Source organism: Oryctolagus cuniculus, chromosome 2 (genome assembly GCF_051225735.1).
Source record: "Oryctolagus cuniculus isolate XC-2025 breed Fujian yellow rabbit chromosome 2, ASM5122573v1, whole genome shotgun sequence".
NCBI classification, from domain to species: Eukaryota; Metazoa; Chordata; class Mammalia; order Lagomorpha; family Leporidae; genus Oryctolagus; species Oryctolagus cuniculus.
The window spans coordinates 198,050,228-198,073,105 of NC_142868.1; the positions used below are offsets into that span (position 1 = coordinate 198,050,228).

Sequence of the window (22,878 nt, forward strand, 5' to 3'; positions counted from 1 at the left end):
CTCTTCCTGAGAGTCCAGCAGGAATTCAGAGAGAATTTCCCAGCAAGGATAAACAGGTAAGGAGACCTACAGGATCATGGTAGGTGGCGGTTAAGTGCTGCACGTTGGTGACACGGGGTCTGTGATAAGCAGCTGGGGGTGTGCTTTTGAGTTGCGGCCTGAGTGGTGGAGCACCTGTGTGCGGAGGGGAAGTTGGTGGTTGAGGTGGTCAGTGAGCTGCGCTTACTGAAAGTGTGGACTTTGACGTTTTGGCCTAGGAGTCCACCCATGTCACAGTGAAGACAGTGGACGTGTCCGTGGCTCCCCAAAGCCTCACCCTGCCCTGCACAGCGCTCCCCTCCTGCCCCCAGGCCCCAGGCAGCCACTGATAAAGTTTGGGTCACTCAAGACTGGTTTGCACTTTCTAGAAATTTTTATAGCTAGAGTCACACAGGTTGCACTATTCTGTTTCCTGGCATCTTAGTTATTTTGAGATTCCCCTGTGCTGTGGTGTGTCCTGGTTCGTACCTTTGTATTGCTAAGGAACACCTGCTTTGTAGCTGCTGAGATCTTCGTATGGGGTCATGGATTTAGACTCCTTCCCTCTCCCCTCAGCAGGACCTGTGATTTGCTAGGACTGTTTGCAGTGGTCTAAGGGACAAACGCTGGAAGACACACGGACTCACCTGCCTCACTTAGTGAAGGGGTTCCGTGTTCACCCCTCCTTCTGCCCAGGGCTGACTGAGCGTCTCGTAGCCACTGGCGAGGGCAGTGTGATGGTGTTGTGGGCAGGCGGGGGCCCAGCTCCTCTGTGTTCTGTGGTTTTTTGGGATGTATGTTGAGCTGTATTTGTTAATTTTCAGTCTGTGTTGTGCCTGTTTCACTGGATGCCTGTATTGGCGCTGTAACGTTTAGCAGCTGTGTATCCAATTAATCTAGTACCTCTTAATTCCACAGGGGAGTGTAAATAACTACCTTCTGGTTCATGGGAGTATAATGCAGTTGGTTAAGACTGAGATCCAATTGATACAGCTCTCGTTACCTGGTGGGTAGAAGATACCTCCTCTAATCTCTGCGAGGTCTTGATTAAATCACCTCTGCTTCTGTTCTGAGTGCTAGAAGAGCTTCCTGCTTTCGGTTTCTGTGACGATCTGAGAATACACTCGGGATTTGTCAGTTAATCAGCCTCTGGGATTCTGGCTGTTTTTAATGACATTGCTTTGGCAGGAGGACTTAGGGCTGTAGCCCTGCAGTTTTCTGTGCCGCTGTCTGGGAGGCGAGAATGTTGTGGGTAAGGTGCAGGCCTGGCCTGGTAGAGCAGGGTTCTTCCCTGGCTACACCCAGTGTGTTTGGTGTGAGATCAGGATAGGCAGTGGCCGTATAATTGAGAAGGTAGGAGAGAGCCCCCAGAGAGCCTGCCAGGTGCAGACAGCATCGGCCCCTGGGTTTTCTCTGTGCTGGTCTCTGCCCAAGTCCTGAGCCAGCAGCCGAGTGCATCTCTGTGGGGTCGCAGGGTCCTGGGCGCCCGCCTGTCCCAAGACGTAGGAGTCACTGTTACTGTTATCTGTGCTTCTGCGGTCTTGTGAGCTCAGGAGCAAGTGAGTCCACGCTGCTCATCCATCAAGTATATACAGTAAGTGCTGCCCGCCTAGTGGATAGAATACATTGCTACGCTTCTTGTGTTTATTTAAAATTACAATTATTTTAAAAGCTTTAAGCCATTAGGGAAGAGGGAAGATAGATATTAACTGCTATATTCTTTAAAATTAAAAAGATTGTTTTTCAAGACCAGAGAAACAGATGGGAGAGAGGAAGAGAGGGTGAGGGAGAAGGAGTGGAAAAGGAGAGATACAGAGGCTGAGGGACAGACAGGGAGAGTTCCTGTCTGTTGATTCATTCTCCAGATACCCAAAGTGACCAGGACTGGGCCTGGGGAACACAGTCCAGATCCTCCACGTGGTGGTAGGGACCCTGCATCCCAGGAGCAGGAAGCTGGAGCGAGGACCCGGAAACCGGAATTGAAGCAGGCACTGCGGTGTTGGTTTTTAAGTCTTTGGGTTTTGCGTTCTTGTTTATTCCCCTGCGGCTGCTCCCTAGGTGCCTTTCTGTTCAGTTGCGCAGTCTGCAGGTGAAATCCACAGTGCTCATTGTTCGTTGCGTCCGTCTTTGACAGAGACTCTAGCGCCAGCTTCGTTTCTCCCTGACGAGTCGCAGCACAGGCGTGTTCCCTGAACGAGCTGTAGACCGTGATTGGTTGAGTTCTGTCACTGGTCACCCCACTGGGACTTGGAGAGGGTCTCGTTTCTCTTGAAGCAGATGGCAGCCTCGTTGCTGGACAGAGTCAGGGTTTCGCTACAAGGATGTCGTCTGCTGCCCTGGGCCGTCTGGAAGCTCACTGCATCCTAGTGCTGGCAGGGCCGCCTCGGCCTTGGCGGGGGCTGTAGAGCCTTCTGCCGGCTTTACCGCTTCCTGTCTCTTCCCACTTCCCGTGGGTGCTGCAGCACATACACAGCGTGAGAGCATGCGGCTCCCGCACGTCCACGCTGCCCCTTCAGCCCAGCCAGTCTGCACGTCTGCTCCAATGCCAGGGTGCCTGTTCCCTTGATGCTACGGTGAGCTCTGACGGGCTGCAGCTGTACCAGTGTGGTGGGGGAAAATGTTATTTTATGCTGATTTTAGTTTCCATTTCTCACTGTATTGAGTTTGAGCATCTTTAAGTAAGGGTGAATCAGTTGTAATTCTTTTTCTGAAAACTGGCCATGCCTGTCTGCACTCTGCTTATTTTGCTGTCCTGTTATAGTTTTTTGGTCTGTAGGCACTCTGTGTGTGTGTGCACACATGCATACACGTACATGGAGCAGTTAATTTTTATTTCATGTGTCTCCTGATCATGTGAAGATTGTAGGTTGGTATGTTAAGTTGATGAATGTGATATTTTTGCGTCTGAGTCTACAGTGAATCCTTCCCTCCTCTTGTCTGTTTCTATAGTCATATATTTTGGTAAGTGACGTTGGCTCTGATGCTTACTTGCTATATAAAAAACCATCAAGTTTTGTTTTTATGGTTTTTGGTAGATTATTTCAATTAATAATTGGGAAAACTGGGAGAATTTTGGAAGCTACTTCAGTACTGAATTTTGCATTGTTGAATTCAAGTGCAGTGTTTAAAATCTACACTCATCAGTTAGGGGTCATGATTATGACTGTTAGTTGCAGGTACTGTTACATGGATTTTTAAAAAGACTTATTTATTTTTTGAAAGGGAGAGTTGGGAGGGAGGGAAGGAAGGAGAAAGAGAGAGAGAGATCTTCCATCCACTGGTTCACTTCCCAAATGGCTGAACCACCAGGGCTAAGTCAGGCTGAAGCCAGGAGCCAGGAGCTTCAGCTAGGTGTCCCACATGGGTGGCAGGGGCTCAAGTACTTGGGCCACCTTCTGCTGCTTTTCCCAGGCCAGCAATAGCCAAGACATGAACCTGTGCCCATATGTGATGCTGGCATTGCAAGCAGCAGATTTTTCTGCTGTGCCACAATACCGGCCCCCTCCCTAATACTTTTTAATGGATTTCAGCATCTCTGGAGAGATATTTTGTTTTCTTTTTTTTAATTAATTAATTAATTTTTATTTATTTATTTGACAGACAGTTATAGACAGTTACAGACAGGTAGTTATAGAGAGAGACAGAGAGAAAGGTCTTCCTTCCATTGGTTCACTCCCCAATGGCCGCTACGGCCAGCGCTGCGCTGATCCGAAGCCAGGGGCCAGATGCTTCTTCTCCTGGTCTCCCTTGCGGGTGCAGGGCCCAAGCACTTGGGCCATCCTCCACTGCCCTCCCGGGCCACAGCAGAGAGCTGGACTGGAAGAGGAGCAACCGGGACAGAATCCGGTGCCCATATGGGATGCCAGCACCGCAGGTGGAGGATGAACCAAGTGAGCCACGGTGCCGGCCAAGATATTTTGTTTTCTAAAATATATTAATATTTTAGGACTCAGAAATTGTTCTGTCAAAAGTGGAGGGGAACCTGTTTTCCTTACTTGATGGGTTTGGGCCGAGTTGACAAGGAGCTCAGAAAGTGCCCTGCAGGAGGACGTGGGAGAAGCTGGAGCAGCGCTGAGGTGCGAGGGCTGTGCGCCCTGCAGACCTTTGAGGTGTTGTCCTCTGGAGGTGATCAGGCTTCCAGAAGTCACAGGTAGGGACGGTTGGCTTAAAACATGGAGCGCTTCTCGGGTAGCGGATTATTGACTGTGCGTGAGAAATCCCATGGCTCTACTTGGAAGCCCACGCCTGGTATTGTCAGACCTGAAAAGCTTAGCAAGTGTTAGGTGTGGATGGCGAACACTGTTCTCACCGACTTAAGGACTGGTTACTTTGCTCGCCTGTGGGCCTCATCATTTCTGCATGACTTTTGCAGTTGCTGCAGATGAGCGTGGCTGGCTAATGAGGATAATTTTCCAGACTTAGCTGCACATCAGTTTTGGCTTGGGAAGTCAAACAAGCAAAAATTCAAGGTCTCAGTTCAGACTTGGGGAATAAAACACTAAGGGGTGGTGTCTGAGAGTCTAATCCGAGCTGTGTGTGCATGTGATTGCTATGTAGCTGTCCCTCACAGACGCAGCCTGCAGCGCCCGCCCGTGGAGCTGAGGGTGGGGCCCTGCGTAGTGTCTGTCTCTTCCTCCCTCCCTTCCCATAGGGGCAAGGTCTCAAAGTCTGCTCTTGACTGTGAGGGGGAACTTACCGAGATGCACTTGTCCTTAGATGTAACTTGTCACTTGTCACGTTACAACACACTGTGTACTCCCTCAGTGGAGAAGTGGATGTAGTTACAGTCGATTTTTTGGGCTGCCTTTGTAGATTTGGAGTGGTCTTGAAATTTAAGGGTTGTCTTGTTCTGTTTTTTTTTTTTTTTTTTTTTTACTGTAAGTTTATTATATAAATTATTGGCTTATTGTAGATGCTTAATTCTGATGTAGACGTAATTAACAAATTTTTGCTTGGCATGTGTGGCAGTTTAATGTATAGCTTTTTCATAAAAGGAAAGAAGAAAATTTAAAATTTTCAGAATAAAGTAGGTCGGATGTGTAAGTACTGTCTAAAAGGAGTGTAATGGGAGTCACATGCTGAATGCATGTAGAATTTCAAAGACGCGAAGAGTAACGAGACTAGGAGAGCTGGGTCAGGTGAGGAATGTTTATGATGTATTTTATTTAACCAATATATTTAAAATGTTTATGTGATCAATATGAAAATTATTAATAAGATGTTTTATATATTTTTAATTTTCCTCTATATCTTTGACGCCTGGTATGTATTTAGCATTTAAAACACAGCACAGTTGGTATAGCCACATCTGAGGGGGGTCTTCATAAAGTTCATGGGGATACTTAAAACGTAAATGTAAGAGACTAAAGTTCAGGCAAATTGTGGGAGAAAAAAGTTGATGGAAAATGTGAATTGTGAAAACTGTGTGGATTTCAAAAAATTATCATTATTTTTTTTTGACAGGCAGAGTTAGACAGTGAGAGAGAGAGAAAAAGGTCTTCCGTTGGTTCACCCCCCAAATGGCTGCTACGGCTGGTGTGCTGCGCCGATCTGAAGCCAGGGGCCAGGTACTTCCTCCTGGTCTCCCATGCGGGTGCAGGGCCCAAGCCCTTGGGCCATCCTCCACTGCCTTCCCGGGCCACAGCAGAGAGCTGGACTGGAAGAGGAGCAACCGGAACAGAACCAGCGCCCCAACTGGGACTAGAACCCGGGGTGCCGGCACTGCAGGCGGAGGATTAGCCTAGTGAGCCACGGCGCCAGCCAAAACATTATTTTTTTTAAAAAAGATTTTATTTATTTGAAAGGCAGAGAGGGAGAGAGAATATCTTGCATCCTTTGGTTCACTCCCCAGTGGCCTCAACGGCCAGGGCTAGGCAAGACCAAAGCATCATCTGGATTTCCCATGTGAGTGCAGGGGCCCAAGCACTTGGGCTATCTTCTGCTACTTTCCCAGGCACATTAGCAGGAAGCTGGATAGGAAGTGGAGCAGCCAGGACTCAAACTGGCACCTATATGAGAAGCCGGTGTTGCAGGCGGCCGCTTAACCCACTACACTGCAACATTGCCCCCCAAAACTTCTTTTTAAGGATTTATTTATTTGAAAAGCAGAGTTGCAGAGAGTAGGGAGAGACGATGGGGGTGGGGGGGATTTCCCATCCACAGGCTCAATCCCCTCATGGCCAGACCAAAGCCAGAAGCCTGGAATTCCATCTGGGTCTGCCACATGGTTGGCAGGGGCCCAAGCACTTGGGCCATCTTGCTCTGCTCTACCAGGTGCGTTAGTAGGCAGCTGGACCAGAAGTGGAGCAGCTGGGACTGGAACCAGTGCTCATTATGGGATGCTGGTGACGCAGATGGCCACTTAAACTGCTGCACTGCATCATTGACTCCAAAGATTTCTGAAACATTTTGTAGCAAAATAAGTTCACCTTTTCATTCCATTTTCCAAGAAGTTTTTGAAGTTGTCTCATAAGAGTGCTCATAGGCACAAGTGGCTGGTGGCCATCACCCTGAAAGGTTCAGATCTGTGCGGTGGTGCGGTGTGCTGTGTGATGCCCATTTAAACACCACCGGGACTCCCTCTCCACGTCCCGTGAGAGGGAGGGATGTGATGCTTCCAAGAGAACAGGCCAGTCTGGTGTGGAAATGGTGTGGATTTGTAAGTAACGTTTTTACATTTTCTTGGCCACATTTTTTTTTTTTTTTTTTGACAGGCAGAGTGGACAGTGAGAGAGAGAAAGACAGAGAGAAAGGTCTTCCTTTGCCGTTGGTTCACCCTCCAATGGCCGCCGCAGCCAGCGCGCTGCGACCGGTGCACCGCGCTGATCTGATGGCAGGAGCCACGTGCTTCTCCTGGTCTCCCATGGGGTGCAGGGCCCAAGCACTTGGGCCATCCTCCACTGCACTCCCGGGCCACAGCAGAGAGCGGGCCTGGAAGAGGGGCAACCGGGACAGAATCCGGCGCCCTGACCAGGACTAGAACCCGGTGTGCCGGCGCCGCAAGGCGGAGGATTAGCCTAGTGAGCCGCGGCGCCTGCCATCCACATTTTAATTAAAGTCCAGGCACCCTTAGTGAAAATGAGAAATGGTAAAGATCAGGTTCAACTTGGGTCCTGCGGGAAGTGCAGGAGAAAGAGCCTGGAGGCTGAGCCATCTTCCACTGCTTTCCCAGGCCACAGCAGAGAGCTGGATCAGAGGTGGAACAGCCGGGACACGAACCGGCACCCATATGGGATGCCAACACCAGGCAGTGGCTTAACCTGCTGTGCCACAGCGTCGGCCCCCCCGCCTGTCACTTTAAACCGAGACAACATGCATCTCATGTGCAGTGAGGATAACCTAGGTTTAAATGTAATAGACTTCAGCACTCAGAATTGGAAAATGTTAGCACTGAGATATTTTGTTTAAGTAGAAAATAGATAAGGTCTATAAGGTTTTGTTGTCATAAGTAGAAAATTCATAGTCTGACTTTTTTGAGTCCATGATATAAGCACACTTGAACTATTTTGTTAAAAAAATCACAAAAAAATATCTAGGTGCTGGTGCTGTAGTGTAGAAGGTTGAGCCTCTGCCTGTGGTGTTGGCATCCCATATGGGCGCCAGTTCAAGTCCTGGCTGCTCCACTTCCAATCCAGTTCCTTGGTAGCATGCCTGGGAGAGCGGTGGAAGATGGCTCAAGTACTTGGTCCCCCTGCACCCACGTGGGATACCTGGAGGAGGCTCCTGGCTTCAGCTTGGTCCATCGCTGGCCATTTTGATAATTTGGGGAGTGAACTAGCTAATGACACATTCTCTCTCTCTCTCTCTCTCTCTCTCTCTCTGTGTGTGTGTGTGTGTGTGTGTCTCTCTCCTCCTTCTCTCTGTATTTCTGGCTTTCAAATAAATAAATCTTAAAAAAAAAACTAGCCCAAGAACAGCCCAGTCACTGTTCATATTATATAGTTGCATGTGTATGCATAAAGCAAAAGCTGAGGCTACACACAGACCTTAAAAGAAATTGCCATTGGCAAAGACACCATGAACAAAAGTTGAAAGGCAGACAAGCCATGCACTGAGAAAAGCTACTCGCAGAAGGTCAGTCTCAAGTATAGAAAGAATTCTCTTAAAAAATCACCAAGAAAAAGACAACCCAGTAGAAAAATGGACAAAGGATGGAAGGAAGCTGAATGTCTAATAAACATGAAAAACGCTCAGCCTGGCTTAGTAGTCAGGGGAATGCAAATGAAATAACATTTTATATTCATTAACTTGGCGAAAATGTGAAGTCTGACAGCACCAACTGTTGTCAAGAATGCAGAGTAGGGGACTCACCCCCCTCTTGGGTGTGAAGAAACGCAGATGTGCAGCAGGGCTCTTCAGGGTTGTCTGTTCGAGGGGAACCTGCCCCGCCCAGAGCCGTATCTGGATGTGGAACAGTGGGGTCTGGACAGCGGTCAGCGAGTGAGATGGGTGCAAGTCAGCAGTAGCGTTAAGTGGAACACCGCAGGCGTGTATGAAGAGTTGGCATTCAGAGCGATGCGGTGTAAGACCACACAGCGGTGATCAGTGTGGAAACGTGCAGCCTGCTCTCTCCTGGTGGGAGGAGTGGGGGCAGTGGACTGGAAGGGAGGACGTGCACAGCAGGCTCCCTGTGTGTGCAGCACAGGAAACACCGCAGAGTCTCCGGTCCTCTGTCTTGGTCCATCCCCGCCCTCGTGGAGGTGCCCGCGCTGGTGGGTAGGTGTGTCCAGGTCTCTGTGTGGCAGCAGCCCACATCTACAGTGATCTGCCTGGTCACGCAGGATGGTTATGAGGATTTCGTGGGCCACCCTCGTCAATAAAGCACAGTGCCCTGCCCTGTGCTTGGCCCCCCTCTGAGGCTCCCTGAACACCTGCGGTTAGCAGAGGATGGGATGGACAGTGTCTGGAGACTGTGTGGCTGTCTAGCTAATCCTGAGTGACAGCTGGCTCCTACTGAGTGGGGTGTGCATACACAGTGTCTCTTTCTGTCTGTAAGGTGCACTTCTCTGTAAGATTTATTTATTTATTTGAAAGGCAGAGTTAACAGAGGCAGAGACTGAGAAAGAGGTCCTCCATCTGCTGGTTCACTCCCCCATGGCTGCAACAGCCGGAGCTGGGCTGATCCAAATCCAGGAGCCAGGAGCTTCTTCCAGGTCTCCCACGTGGGTACAGGAGCCCAAGGGCTTGGACCATAGGAATTTTAATTTTTTTATTTAGATTTATTTTATTTATTTGAAAGGCAGAGTTATAGAGAGGCAGAGACTGAGAGAGAGGTCCTCCATCTGCTGGTTCACTCCCCAGATGGCCACAACTGCCAGAGCTGCACCAATCTGAAGCTAGGAACCTCTTCTGGGTCTCCCACATGGGTGCATCCTTGGGCCATCTTCCACTGCTTTCCCAGGCCATAGCAGAGAGCTGGATAGGAAGAGGAGCAGCCGGGACTAGAACCAGCGCCCATATGGGATGCTGGCGCCTCCGTCCAGGGCTTTAACCGCTGTACCACAGGGCCGGCCCCGCAGTTTTAAATTTGTATGTAGTGAGTGATTGATAGATAAAATTTATATCCTTGAGCCATTGGTGCTTATCTTAGACTATGTGGTCTGCTGCATTCTTGCCTGGAGCGCGTTGTATCAGCTGAAGGTGCGCGTGTGGTGGGCAGCCCATGAGATGCAGGAGGTTCCTGGCGCTGCTGCTCTTCCCATCCCCACCTGACCATGCATTTGCTCCTTCTCATTTCTGGAACGTCACAGGCAGAAGGACAGCTCCAAGGAGTTTCATCCTGGCCTGGAGGTGACACACATAACCTCAGCTGACATCTACGAGGTACCTGGAGGCAGGGAGGCCGGTCAGCACCAGGGACCACCGCAGTTGTGTGTGGACTGTTACTCTACCTGGCGTCTGTTTTTAAATGGAGGAGACAGTGTCGTATAGTGGTTAGGGTCTGAGGCTCTGGATCCCGACTGCTGGACTGGAGATGAGTTGTGTCTCTAAGCCCTGTCTGTCTGGGTTTCTTCGTCTTTGAAATGGATTTGATGGTGGAGCTGAGTGAGTAGGGTGGCTGTGCAGGTTAACTTGGTTGTCACTGTGCAGTGCTTCTGTCTGGGTCCTCGCAGGAGCAGATATCGGGGCCGTTCAGTGAGCAACAGATGTGCTGGGCGCACGTGCCAGGGAGCTGGAGGGAGTGGGGGCGCTGGGGACCTCTGACCTCCAGGCTGGCCGGGCCCCTCTGGGGAGGCAGAGGCCCCGCCTGGGTAGATCTGTCAAAGGAGGACTCTCGTGGGTCCAGGACAGGCCTGCCCTGGTTCCCTCTTTCTGTGTGCACAGCCCTCTTGTGCCCAGGGACGCTTTGCTGGGGCCACGCTGTCCGTGTGGAGTTCCTTGGAAAAGATGACATTTTGATGGCGGTTCTTAGTGACGCCTGACGAGCAGTGCAGGCTGCCAGCTGCTCAGAGCGGGGCAGCGCTGGGAGGGAGAGCCACGTCTCGCTCAGTTTCATTCGTCCTTCACCGCGGTCGGTTGGGAGGGATTTTTATGGGACATGACACTGTGCAGTGTTGGTGCCTTGTGCCCGGTTTTCCCATGGATGGCTCGTGTTTCCCCGTGTCCCTGTGAGAGTTCTGTGTGCACACGAGTGGCTCTTGGTCAAGTCTTACCTCCCCCACTTCTCATGATTCTGACTTTTTTCATCTTGCCATGAGTAGCTTTGCAGTCTTTACATGGTAAACATCTGGCAATCTTTATGTCTGTGTTTTTCTCTTTGAAAAGGCTTTTAAGTTACTTAAATGCTTTTATAAGTTTATTTTGTGACGTTAGTAATTTCTTTGTTCTTAAACATAAGTTAGTTTTGGTGCTATGACTTCAAAGTGATGTAGGTTACTTCGCGACCAGCAGGCTTCCAGACCTTGCTGCTCCACAGTAACTGAGCCCAGTCACCTGGTGTTGCAAAGACTTCTTGCTCTTGCCCCTTCTCTCCTGTCTCCTGCTCTCTCTCAGTTCCTCTCTCTAGCCTCCTCCTCTGGTCTCTTGGCTCTGCTCTCCTCTTCTCTGTTCTCTCTTCTCTCCTTGCTAGCTCCTCTCCTCTGTTTCTCTCTCTTATATTCTCTTTCCCCTTCTTTCCTTCGCCGCCCCTTCACTCCGGTCTGTAGGTTGTTCCCCAATAAACCCTTTTCCTTGCTCCGGTGTCCGGTGTGCTTTGCGACTGCTAACATTGAGATATAACATTGGTGTCGTGACTCAGATAGCCTCATATTGGTAATCCAGCGTCCCCCAGTGCTCTGGGGTCCTGGATTTTTGCCGGTCGTGAAGCACATCTCCGGAACTCTTTCCAAGCCACCGAACGCTCCGCAACCTCCATCCACACATCGGCTTTCCAAATTTTGAGCTGTCCTCCTATAGGTTCTGATGAAATTTTTCCAGCCACATGTATTGTATTCAGTACTTTGGGATGACTCTGTAACCAGATGAAGCCAATAATATATTAGAGGTACCAACTGTGAGAAAGTTCTTTTTGCCTCTCAATCAGAAAACTGCCCACCCAAGATCATTAGCATCGGTCAATGCTGTGGAGTGAAGACGGCACAAGGTGCTCAGCCCCAGTTGCTGTCCCGCAGGACGGGACAACTGTAATGCTGATTCCTGACGGAAATTACCAGACAGTGTACTGGAGGAGGTGTAGGAGCTCTTTGTGTGGAAAGGCGCCAAGAGATGTCCCCTGGGTTTATAGGAAGGAGGGTAGCAGTTTCGTCTGATGGATATGAAATGAAGGCAACAGTGACCACCTCTCAAGACTTTCATAGATTATCCAGCTCTCTGCTGTGACCCGGGAGGGCAGTGGAGGATGGCCCAAGTGTTTGGGCCCCTGCACCTGCGTGGGAGACCAGGAAGAAGCAGCACCTGGCTCTTGGCTTCGGATCGCACAGCGCCGGCCATAGTGGCCATTTGAGGAGTGAACCAACGGAAGCAAGACCTTTCTCTCTGTCTCTCTCTCTCACTGTCTAACTCTATCAATAATAATAATTAAAAAAGAATAGTTACATAAAAAAAAAGAAGACTTTTCACCACCTCAAGTAAAACACACGTCTTAGAGAGCACTGTCTCTGTTCATGTAAAGCTGTGCTTCTCCACAGAAAATCTTCTCGTAGAAAGCAGAGGATGTTGTAAGTCTTGAATTAGCTAAGATTTTCCCCCCTCCTCCTTCCTCTGCGGCAGGCTGCCCTCCCGTCCACTCTCAAGTTGCTGGAGGCAGCTTCTCTGAAGCACGTTCTCTGGAATGTTCTGTCATTTGAAGGGCAGGCACTTGTCCCTCAGGCTACTTGGAGGGTGGTCCCAGGACCCCCATGGATGCCTAAGTCCCTTGTCCAGAATGGCACAGGATTGCCCACGGCCTCTGCATGCCTCCTAGAGACCTCATACAAGGTAAAAAAGCTGTGCGAATAGAGGATAGATGGTATTGTTTAGGGAGCAATGACGAGAGGTCTGTACCTGCTACTACAGACGCACTGTGGTGTGTGTGTTTATTTTGGGGAACAGTTTTGATCTGTGGTTGCTTGAATCCGCACATGTGGAACCTGCAGATTGCGAGGGTTGTGTTTTCGCCGGAGTGGTTCCGAGAGAACACACAGAAGAGAGCTAGTATAAAAAGTTGGTCTGTAAAAGGCCAAAGCAGAGAGACAGACGCTCACTGCACGCTGGGTGTTTTGCTCGTGCTTATTGGCTGTGAGAAGTGGCCGTGTGCTGATGCTTCGTGAAGTAGCGAGGCAGTGTCCGTCACAGCTGGCAGCGCGTGCGTCTGGTGCTCTGATGTGTCTCCTGAAGTTAGGGGCTGGCCCAGCAGAGTGGCGACCGTGGCGCGCTGGGCTCAGGCAGGCAGGGCTGGGCTCCGGGCACCACCTCTTTGTGTGAGCTTGCTCCCTAAGTTGGTTGAGTAGAACAGCAGCCTAGCACCTTGTTCTGAGAGACCCTTGAGGCAGCCTTGGGACCACCGGGCACATGGTCGGGGTCTACGGGCTGTAGCCAAGTCAGACCTCAGCAGAACCTCCTCTTGGACTCCGGGAGGCATAGTCCTAAGTCCTTCCTCTCCCTCTCCAGGATCCGTTTGCCTCCCTGACCCCTCCCCACCCACATCATGGTTTGGACCCTCACGACAATTATCTGGGTGTCTGGGGAGATGCCTCTATTGGGACGTCTTTCTTGTATAAGTCCTGCTGCCCCTCTCCTAAAGCTCCTCCCCTCCCCAGACTCCCCAGCCGTCTTACCCTCCTAGCCCAGTTGCAAGGTCCAAGTCCTGGGCGGGCCTTCTGGACACTTACCCCAGTCTGGGGACTTGACTGCTCCTTCCTCGGGCTCTCCAAGGGCTGTGCCCAGTACGTGATACACTGTGTTCTGGATGCGTGTCTGCCACTCACCCGGGAGCGGAGTGCACAGCTCTCCTAGCTGTGAGTGGTTAATGTGGGAATTACTCTTACGCCGTGTGGTTGCAGACTGGTCACTTAGCATCCTCGCCTGTATTGTGGCTCTGAACCGTCTCAGTAAATCTCACCAGGGTCACCAGTATGCTAGATTAGGTGCCTGGCTTGGACTCGGTGCCCTAAAACAGTTGACAGTGACCGTGGCTTCTTGAGTGCCCTGCTCAAAAGACTGCTCTCCAGCTGCTCCTGGGGCAGTGGCCTTGGTCATGGCCATTGCCAGCCTTTAGGATTCAGCCCAAGGTGCCCAGACAGACACCCACCCTCCTGCACTGCAGACTCCGGCGTGTGCACACGCATCTTGGGGCCTTCTCAAACCAAGTGTGCACGAGGCAGGATTTGTTTCTCCCTCCAAACTGCTAGCCTTCCCCATGTTTCTGGGTCATGACTGCCATCCTCATCCTACGTGGACTTACAGTCTTTCCCTCACCCCTGCATCTAGTGGCCGGTCCCCACGGCTCTGGCACTGGTCGTGGTCATCTCCCATGACCCCTGCCCACACGAGCTCATGGGCACTTACAGGCCCTGCTGCTGCCTCCTTCATGTCAGGGTGTTCCCCTTGGAATGCCCTCTCCCGCCCTGTCCAGCATGCTGATTTTGTGTCCTGGGTGGGTAAGAACCTGCAACTTTAATTTTTAAAAATGTAGACTTTCGGGCCTGTCTACCAAAGATTCTGATTTGGTGCCTGGAGGGAGACCAATTCCCATTTTATTTGTTTGAAAGTTGACAGTGTTGAAAATAGGTAGCTACAAGGATTTGGTAAAGGGCCGGCTCTGTGGCAGAGTGGGTAAAGCCGCCACCTGCAGTGCCGGGATCCCATATGGGCCCCGGTTTGCACCCCGGCTGCTCCACCTCCAATCCAGCTCCCTGCTAACGGCTTGGGAAAGCAGGGGAATGGCCCAAGTGATTAGACCCCTGCTACCCATGTGGGAGACCCAGAAGAAGCTCCTGGCTCTTGGCTTCAGCCTGGCCCAGCCCTGGCTATTGTGGCTTTGGGGAGTGAACTAGCAGATGGAAGCTCTGTCTCTCCCCTCTCTCTGTAACTCTAACTTTCAAATCAATCAATCTTTTTTTTTTTTTTTTTTTTTTTTTTTTTTTTTTTTTAAGATTCTGAAAATTTCTGTGTGCTGGTGGTGCTAGAATGCTGTTGTGCTAGCCGAGCTCTGTTACGGAAGGAGAGGTAGTGGGCAGGGTCGTTCCCAGTAGATTGGTGGGATTTGGACCCCTACATGTTCCTCCATGCTGTTCTTTTTATTTTATGTTAAATATTTATTTTATTTATGTGAAGGAGTTAGAGAGGGGATATGGGGGGAGGGGGACAGAGAGATCTTAACATCTACTGGTCCACTCCCCAAATGGCCACAGAGGCTGGGGCCAGGGCAGGCTGGAGCCAGGAGCTTCTTCCAGGTCTCTCACGTGGGTGTGGGGGTCTGATTACTTGGGCCATCTTGCACTGCTTTCCCAGGCGTATTAGCAGGGAGCTGGATCAGAAGTAGAGCAGCTAGGGCTCAAACAAGCACCCATATGGGATGCCAGCCCTGCAGGCCAAGGCTCGACCTGCTTTGCCACAGTGCCGGCCCCTCTCCGTGGTGGTCTTAAGGCACTTCATGGGGTAACTAGACCTCAGTGTGCAGGGGGTGCTCCTGCTGTCTGTGTTTGCTCCCCTCAGGTTCTAGAGTCCTCCAGGTTAGCACAGGACTTGGCATGTTTATGTTTCCCGTGCTTGCCCACTGTGGATGCTCTAGGAATTTTTGTTAATTAAAAGATACTTGAAAAAAAGAAGAAATATTTGAAGATTTTTTACTGCAAGAAGCTGCACAGGTGTAGTGGTTAATATCAGGGTTTCTGACTTCCTGATGTGTTCAGAAAATTAGTGTATTTTTTCCAAACAGGCTTTTGCTCATACTGTTTCAGGGAACAGTGGACACTGAGGCCGTGCCCAGCAGTGTCGCTCTGTTTTCTCCTCATAATGCAAGAAAGAGAACATACTGGGCTGTCTTCTGTGGAGATGTCTTTTATTTGCAGATTTTAAAGACATATTTCCTTAGCGTTCTGTGGGAAGACGCTGCCTGGGAGAAACACGCGTTCTCGCAGCGTCTCAGCCTCCCAGGGCTGCTCTCCTGCCCTTCTGGAGCACTTCCTGCCAGCCGCTGAGGGTGGGGTCCTGACCTTCCCCCTCCCGGTGCCAGGAGCCCAGCACTGGCCTGTCGCTCTGGACTAGGCTCATCCCTGGGAAGGTCTGGGTTTTTGTCCTTGATTATTGTAAGTTAGAAGATCTTAACTTTTGTAAAACTGTTTTTATTGTTAATTTTGTAAAACTGCCAGGTTGGTGTTTTTGTCCTGAGAGTTTAAATGTAACACTGAATGAAAAACCCAAGAATGTGTCACTAATGCAGACTCCTGATTTTCCGTCACAGGTCAACTTCGTAGTGTGCCAACTCTTTGCCTTGCTGGCAGCCATCTGGTTTCGAACTTACCTGCACGCAAGCAGAACCAGCTCCTTTATAAGACATGGAATCGCTACCCTTTTGGGTCTTTATCTTGCACTGTTTTGCTTTGGATGGTAAGTCTCTTGATTGTATTTACATGATGACTGTTTGGATACATTTGAGACTTGAGTGTGTAGGAAGACATAGTCAGGATCAAATTTTTTTTTTTTTTTTTTTTTTTTGACAGGCAGAGTAAGACAGTGAGAGAGAGAGACAGAGAGAAAGGTCTTCCTTTCCATTGGTTCACCCCACAAATGGCTGGTCTCCCATGCGGGTGCAGGGCCCAAGCACTTGGGCCATCCTCCACTGCCTTCCCAGGCCACAACAGAGAGCTGGACTGGAAGAGGAGCAACTTGGGACAGAATCCGGCGTCCTGACCAGGACTAGAACCCGGGGTGCCGGCGCCACAGGCGGAGGATTAGTCTAGTGAGCCGCAGCGCCAGCAGGATCAACTTTTAAAACTTTTTCTTATTTTTAAGATTTGTTTATTTATTTGAGTGACAAAGTGACAGAGAAGAAGAAAGAGAGACAAAGAGATCTTGTGTCTTCTGGTTCACTCCCCAGTGGCTGCAACAGACAAACCAGGCCTGCGCCTCCCACGTGGGTGCAGGGCCCAGCACTTGGGCCAGCGTTGCTGCTTCCCAGGCGTGCTAGCAGGGAGCTGCTTCGGAAGTGGAGCAGATAGGGACTTGGACTGGCTCCCTGATGTGGGACGCTGGCGTCACGTGAGCAGAGGCCTGACCCGCAGCTCTACAAAGCTGGCCCTCAATTTTGACTTTTACAGCAAAAAATAAAAGAATGGAGATGGACTCTTTTTAGTCTTAGAGGGAATCTTCCATTTATAATTTGTGAAAAAAGATGAAAGAGGATATAAAGGAATTTTACTCTGTCATGAATGGTTCTTCCCACCTAGCTTGCTGATCTTCTGTGCCAGGACAAGGCGTGTTTTTCTCTGTACAAGTGGCTTTCGGGGCTGGTGCCGCCCATGCTGGAACTCTGAAGTCTGCCATCAGTGAAAGGAAGCCTTTTGTTTGCTTGTTCCCTGTGGGGAAGAAAAGACTCCTGACCCTGGGGGCGGGCTGTGTGCTTCCCCAGTTAGTGCCCCCTCGGGCCATGGCTGCCCTGGGAGCTGGGAGCCTCTCCCCACTGCCGCGGGTGGCCGTGGGTGTGCTGGCGGAACAAGCCAGTGCACAGAGAGGCCTCTGTGGTTTGCTCCTGAGTTTCCTGGAATCACCTCGTGCTGCTCGCCAGCTGCTGGGGACCAAAGTCCCACCCTGGACAGTGCCTCAGGCCTCCAATTGGCAGGGAAGCTGTGGGACTCCGGCCCACCTCTCTGTGTCTCCTGGGGTGCCGTTGGCTTCTGGATTGGGACACGCCGGGGTTTCCTCAGTGAATGTCTGTCCTGGTGGGCGCTGTGTTTCCTAGAAGCTCATGAAGCCTCAGCCAGGGACAGTTCGTTCAGTCTGTGCCGTGCTGCCCGGTGCAGTGTGGGAGCAGGTCCAGGTACCATCTCTCCGTGAGACCTGACGGGGCCTTCTGGTTCCCTCCGCAGTGTCAGCTTTGTTATCAGAGTTTTCCTGGTTCCTCAGATGATGCTGTTTAATCTTCTTGGTCACGTTCCAGGGCGGGGTGTGTACTCTGTGTGTGTGTGTTTATCACGTACACAGAAGTAGAGAGTAGAATATAATGGACCCTCAGGCCTGTTGCCCAGCGTCAGCGGTATTCCAGCGTTCCTGTTTTGTTCTCTCCTGGACTGGCTTCTCTAGAGTATTTTAGGTCTGTTCCAGCCTGTGGCTCAGCCCCGGGTATTCAGTGTATGTCCATGAGGGGCTGGGGAGGCCTTTGTGGCTCAGCTTGGCCAGCTCCAGGAGGCACCTTTCTCCTTGCAGTCTGTGGGGGTGGAGATGAAGGTGATGAAGGTGCAAAGTGGAGGTGCTGCCAGGGGCGGAGACTTCTGCCCCGGGGGTCCCCCCCAACAGTGTCCTCCTGCTGAGAGGCCTCACTGGGTGCTGTGTGCCAGCCCCACAAGTGATCTGGCTGAGATTTACTCAAAATTGAATTCTTTGTTCTTTTCTTAAAGGGGAAACCCTTTGTTTTCCTTTCTTTGAGAAGAGAGATTGTTCCTGCGCTGGAGCAGTGTGAGCTCACTGTGCCAGCTGGGCTTAGCTACCGGGAGTAGATCCTCTTGGTCTGGATTTTCACGCTGTGTTTTGCGGGGAGGGGCTCAAAGGCAGTCCTGGCTGCCACGGTTTGGGACAGTCTCCTTGTGAATGACGTCTGTCATACTCTAAATACAGCTGATCATTTGACCTATTTCTGCTTGTTTTGGGTCTCAGCTATTTTATTTTTAAACTACCATCTATAGATTCCCTTGACTCAGTTCGTATTTTTATTTATTTAAATTTCTTTGATAACAGAATAAGACTTGGACCCTGGGTCAGACAGGCCTGGAGGCCCATGCGTGACTTGAAATGTGTCACTCAGCCCCCCTATGAGATGGGGCCTGTGAGTGTCTTAGGACAAAGAGCCGTGCAGTACACTGGCCACTTGCGGGGATAGGGAGAGATGCGCAGGGTCACCAGTCTGTCCAGGCTGAGCATTGTGTACCCAGAAGGCCTTGGAACCGGAAGTGTTTGAGATTTCAGGGTTTTTCAGATCTGGAAATATTTGTGGGGTTTTTTTTTTTCAGACTTATTTATTTACTTATTTATTTGAAAGGCATAGTTACACACAGAGAGAGAGAGAGAGAGAGAGGGGGGTCCTCCATCTGCCAGTTCACTTCTGAAATAGCCACAACGGCTGGAGCTGCACTGATCTGAAGCCAGGAGCTTCTTCTGGGTCTCCCACGTGGGTGCAGGGGCCCAAGGACTTGGGCCACTTTCTACTGCTTTCCCAGGCCACAGTGGAGAGCTGGATTGGAAGAGCAGCAGCTGGGACTTGAACTAGCGCCCATGTGGGATGCTGGTACTGCAGGCAGCGGCTTTACCCACTGCGCCATGGTGCTGGCCCCAGCCTGCAAATATCTGAATGGAATTCCCTGAAATCCACCATCATTGGTGTTTTGGCATTCATGGATTAGGGGTGTTCGGCCCATTCTACAGCCTGCAGCCGGGGATCCAGTAGGTCTTTCCCAGGCTCTGCTTCCGTGTGTGCAGCACCAGTACTACCTGTTTAATCCAGTGTCTTCCTCTCTAGACCAGGATCTTCAGGAACAAGCTTTGGCTAGTCAACTGTGATATTCCCAGTGTGCACAACAGTGCCTTTCAGAAGGTCAGCAAAGATTAGTTGAACAATTGAAGAACTATTTTCAGTCTTTTTAAAAACTTAGATGCCCTCTCCTCTCCTCTCCTCTCTCCTCTCCTCTCCTCCCCTTCCCTCCCCTCCCCTCCCCTCCCCTCCCCTGTCCTCTCTCCTCTCCACCTTTCTGTCTTTCTTTCTGTCTTTCTTTCTGTCTTCCTTCCTTCTTTCCCTCCCTTCTTCCCTCCTTCCTTCCTTCCTTCGCTAAAAGTAAATTTTAACAATTTATTTCAGGGCAGGAGACTAACTCCCACCCATAGGGTGTTCACCCCACAGGTGTCTGCACTGACTGGAGTTGGTCCAGGCTGGAGCCAGGAGCCTGGAGCCCCCGCAGTCTGGACTTCCCGCATGGGTGCTGGGGTGGGGGTGGGGGGCTCCAGCGCCTGAGCCATCACCTGTTGCTTCCCAGAGTGCGCATCAACAGGAAGCTGGACTCGGGACCATAGTCGGGGTTCGAACCCAGCCACTCTCAAATGCCAGAGTCCCAAGTGGTGTCTTGACAGCTAGGACAGCTTCCCGCCTCTAAAAATATATTTTATGCATGCTTTTAGTGTTATTTGAATTCAAAATAAGTAAAATATATTTTCTAAAAACAAGTTTTGGGATAAAGTGCTTTTTATCTTCAAAGTGCTGAAGCAGCGTGAAAGATCACGCTGGTGGTGTGTGGGCTTCCCTGTCCTCTGCCCAGCCCTTGAAGAGTCAGCCAGGGGATTAGTTGTGCAGGACCGCTGCGTTCCAAGGTCAGTTAGGGCACTCACCACGCTTACGAGCTTGGTCCCTCAGCCCTGGGCGAGGAGAGGCAAGGAGAGGTGTGTTGGAAGGTAGCTTCTGTCTGGAGTCTGCTCTGGAGCCGCACGCAGCAGGGGGGCGCCTGCTGTGCCAGTAGTGCAGTCAGCAGTGGCGTGGGTCAGCGTGGGTCAGCGTCGGAGCGGCTGCCGTGTGCTCGGGAGCGTTAAATGTTAATCTGAGCTCTCCAGTGCAGGCAGGTGGAGGAACATTCCTGGGTGCAGTCGCGGTGCCACGCCCGCCGGGGAGGCCAGTGCAGCCGGGAATGAGTGTGTCTGTCACCGGGCTGTGTGCCGGCCCGGAGGTCGCCGAGCTGTGTTCTCAGTGGCCAGGGGAGCAGGTGCTTTAAGGCAACAGGAGGCACTGAGCGCTGTTTGAGAAAAAGAGCCCTGAGCCCCGCATCCCTCGTGTTCCAAGGAAATTGACTCACAGAAAAGAAACTGTCGCCGAGAGTCCCCACAGCATTTTCTCTTATTTAGATGAGTGCTGTCATGTGCTTTGCTCGCAGGAACACCTAGCTGTCCCGTCAGCTTTTGGCTTTTAGTCACAGGGGCCAGGCTGCACCTGCCAAGCGTGGATTCTGACTGTGGGCTTCAGTTTGCTGCTGTTTGTACTCACAGGCAGCCATTTCAGAAAGTTTGTGCAGGAAGGGAATCACAGTTTATCCTGGTGCAGGGAAGTTTTATTATTTTTTTCATAATTATTTTCCATGGACTTTTAAAAAACTTTAAAAAATTTTTTTAAAGATTTTATTATTTATTTGAGAGGTAGAGTTACAGACAGTGAGAGGGAGAGACAGAACTAGGTCTTCCTTCCGTTGGTTCACTCTCCAGATGGCTGCAATGGCCGGAATTGCAACGATCTGAAGCCAGGAGCCAGGTGCCTCTTCTCAGTCTCCCATGTGGGTATAGGGGCCCAGGCACTTGGGCCATCCTCCACTGCTTTCCCAGGCCATAGCAGAGAGCTGGACTGGAAGAGGAGCAACCAGGACAGAACCGGCGCCCATGTGGGATGCCGGCACTGCAGGCAGAGGATTAACCTACTGCACCACGGCACTGGCCCTTTCCATGAACTTTTTAAAAAAGGTTTACTTATTTGAATGGCAGAGTTACAGAGAGAAAGCGAGAGAGAGATTGTCCATCCACTGGTTCACTCCCCAAATGGCCACAATGGCCAGCGCTGGGCCAGGCTGAAGCCAGGAACTTGAGCTTCATCCTGGTCTCCCAACTGGGTGCAGGGGCCCAAGGACTTGGGCTATTTTCCACTGCTTTCCCAGGTGCATTAGCAGGGAGTGGGTCGGAAGTGGAGCAGCTGGAACTCAAACTGGAGTCCGTATGGGATGCCGGCGTCACAGGCGTTGGCTGTACCTGCTGTGCTGCAGTGCCAGCCCCTCCATGACCTTCTTGAAGTCCACTTGTGCAGGTTTTTCTGCTTCCCTTGGCCCTCGGATGATAGCAGCACTTCAGGCCGACCTTGTTTTCTAATTGTGTGTGTGGTGTGCAGGAGGGCAGAGGAGAGGGGGCACAGTTGGACGGAGACCGACCTACTCTGCACAAAGAGTAACATAGGCTGCTTTTATGGGCCTGCCTTGGTGCCTGCTCCTTATTTATGACCCTTATGTGGAAAAATACATTCAGACTTTTTAGTAATTTTCCCATATTGACGATATCTATCATTCTACCATGATTGAGTTAAACAGTAATTTCAGTCTTGGGTTAAGATCCTTACTAAGATTTTAAGCTGCGAGGCCAGTGCTGTGGCATAGAGGGAAAGCTGCTGCCTGCAGTGCCAGCATCCATATGGGTGCCAGTTCGAGTCTCAGCTGCTCCACTTCTGATCCACTCTCTGCTGTGGCCTGAGAAGGCAGTGGAGGAGGTCCCGAGTCCCAAGTCCTTGGGCCCCTGCCCCTGCATGGGAGGCCCAGAAGAAGCTCCTGGCTCCTGGCTCCTCACTTTGGACCAGCACAGTTGTGGCTGACTGGGGAGTGAACCAGCGGATGGAAGACCTCTTTCTCTCTCTCTCTGCCTCTCCTTCTCTCTCTGTATAACTCTGACTTTCAAATAAACAAATCTTAAAAAAAAAGAGAGAGAGATTTAAGTTGTGCATGATGATCTAAAGATTCTGTTCTAAGTTGTTCATGCTACGAAAGCAAAAGAAATTTGAAAGCGAGCGTGTGTCCGTGTACACTAAGCACCCCCTCAGGGGCAGTTTGGATCAATTGTAATCCTAGGAAGTCTACTACGGTTGTGCCTGCGTTTTGTGGAATGTGTGGGTAAATTGGTTTTCTTATCCAGTGGTATGAGGATAAGAGAATAGAATACTAGAAAATACTGCACCGTGCTAGCCAGAATGTTTGCGGATATGCCACAGCAGATTGGCGAATGACCAGGTTTTACTTGAGCCATAGTGTTTTGAGAATAAATACATGTGGATGTATCCAGACTTTTGTTTTGTAAGAAATATTGTTGACAAGATACAGGCAGAGCATGGAGCTGGTATTGGAGAAGTTAGTTGGGGAAGACAGCCGATGTTCTGTTAGGACTGTTCTGAAATCCCTGGTGGCTACTCCTCGTAAAGTCATTACAAAGAAAGCTGTAGTCCTTGAGCCACACACCCCTGCTGCTTTCACGTAGCTAGGAGACCTGGAATGCTGGGGCACTGAGTGTGACTTTGGGGGTTTTATTTTTCCTGCACTCCTGGGTCCCGTGGTGCAGGGCTCCCTCACCAGGGTGTTCTCAGAATTTTAGGCTTTGAAAGTTTCATTCTTTGGTATTATTTTTATTATTTTACTTAGGAATCTTCTGGGTTCTCCAGAAGTATTTTGT

General features: G+C 50.6%; 1 protein-coding gene across 15 annotated transcripts in view; it reads left to right on the forward strand.

Annotated features, from left to right (window-relative positions):
* Positions 1-22,878, forward strand: part of MBOAT2 (membrane bound glycerophospholipid O-acyltransferase 2) — a 123,594-nt gene that overhangs the window by 29,428 nt on the left and 71,288 nt on the right. For 12 of the 15 annotated variants that reach the window (XR_016230648.1, XR_016230649.1, XR_016230650.1 and 9 more), the window contains one exon: positions 15,899-16,044. The exons of the other annotated variants lie outside the window; for them this stretch is intronic. Coding sequence is in view for 4 of the 12 variants with exons in the window: in XM_051833321.3 (XP_051689281.3) it covers positions 15,899-16,044 (146 nt within the window). In the remaining 8 variants the exon portion in view is untranslated. The remainder of the gene's footprint in view (positions 1-15,898; positions 16,045-22,878) is intronic. 15 annotated transcript variants of the gene reach the window in all.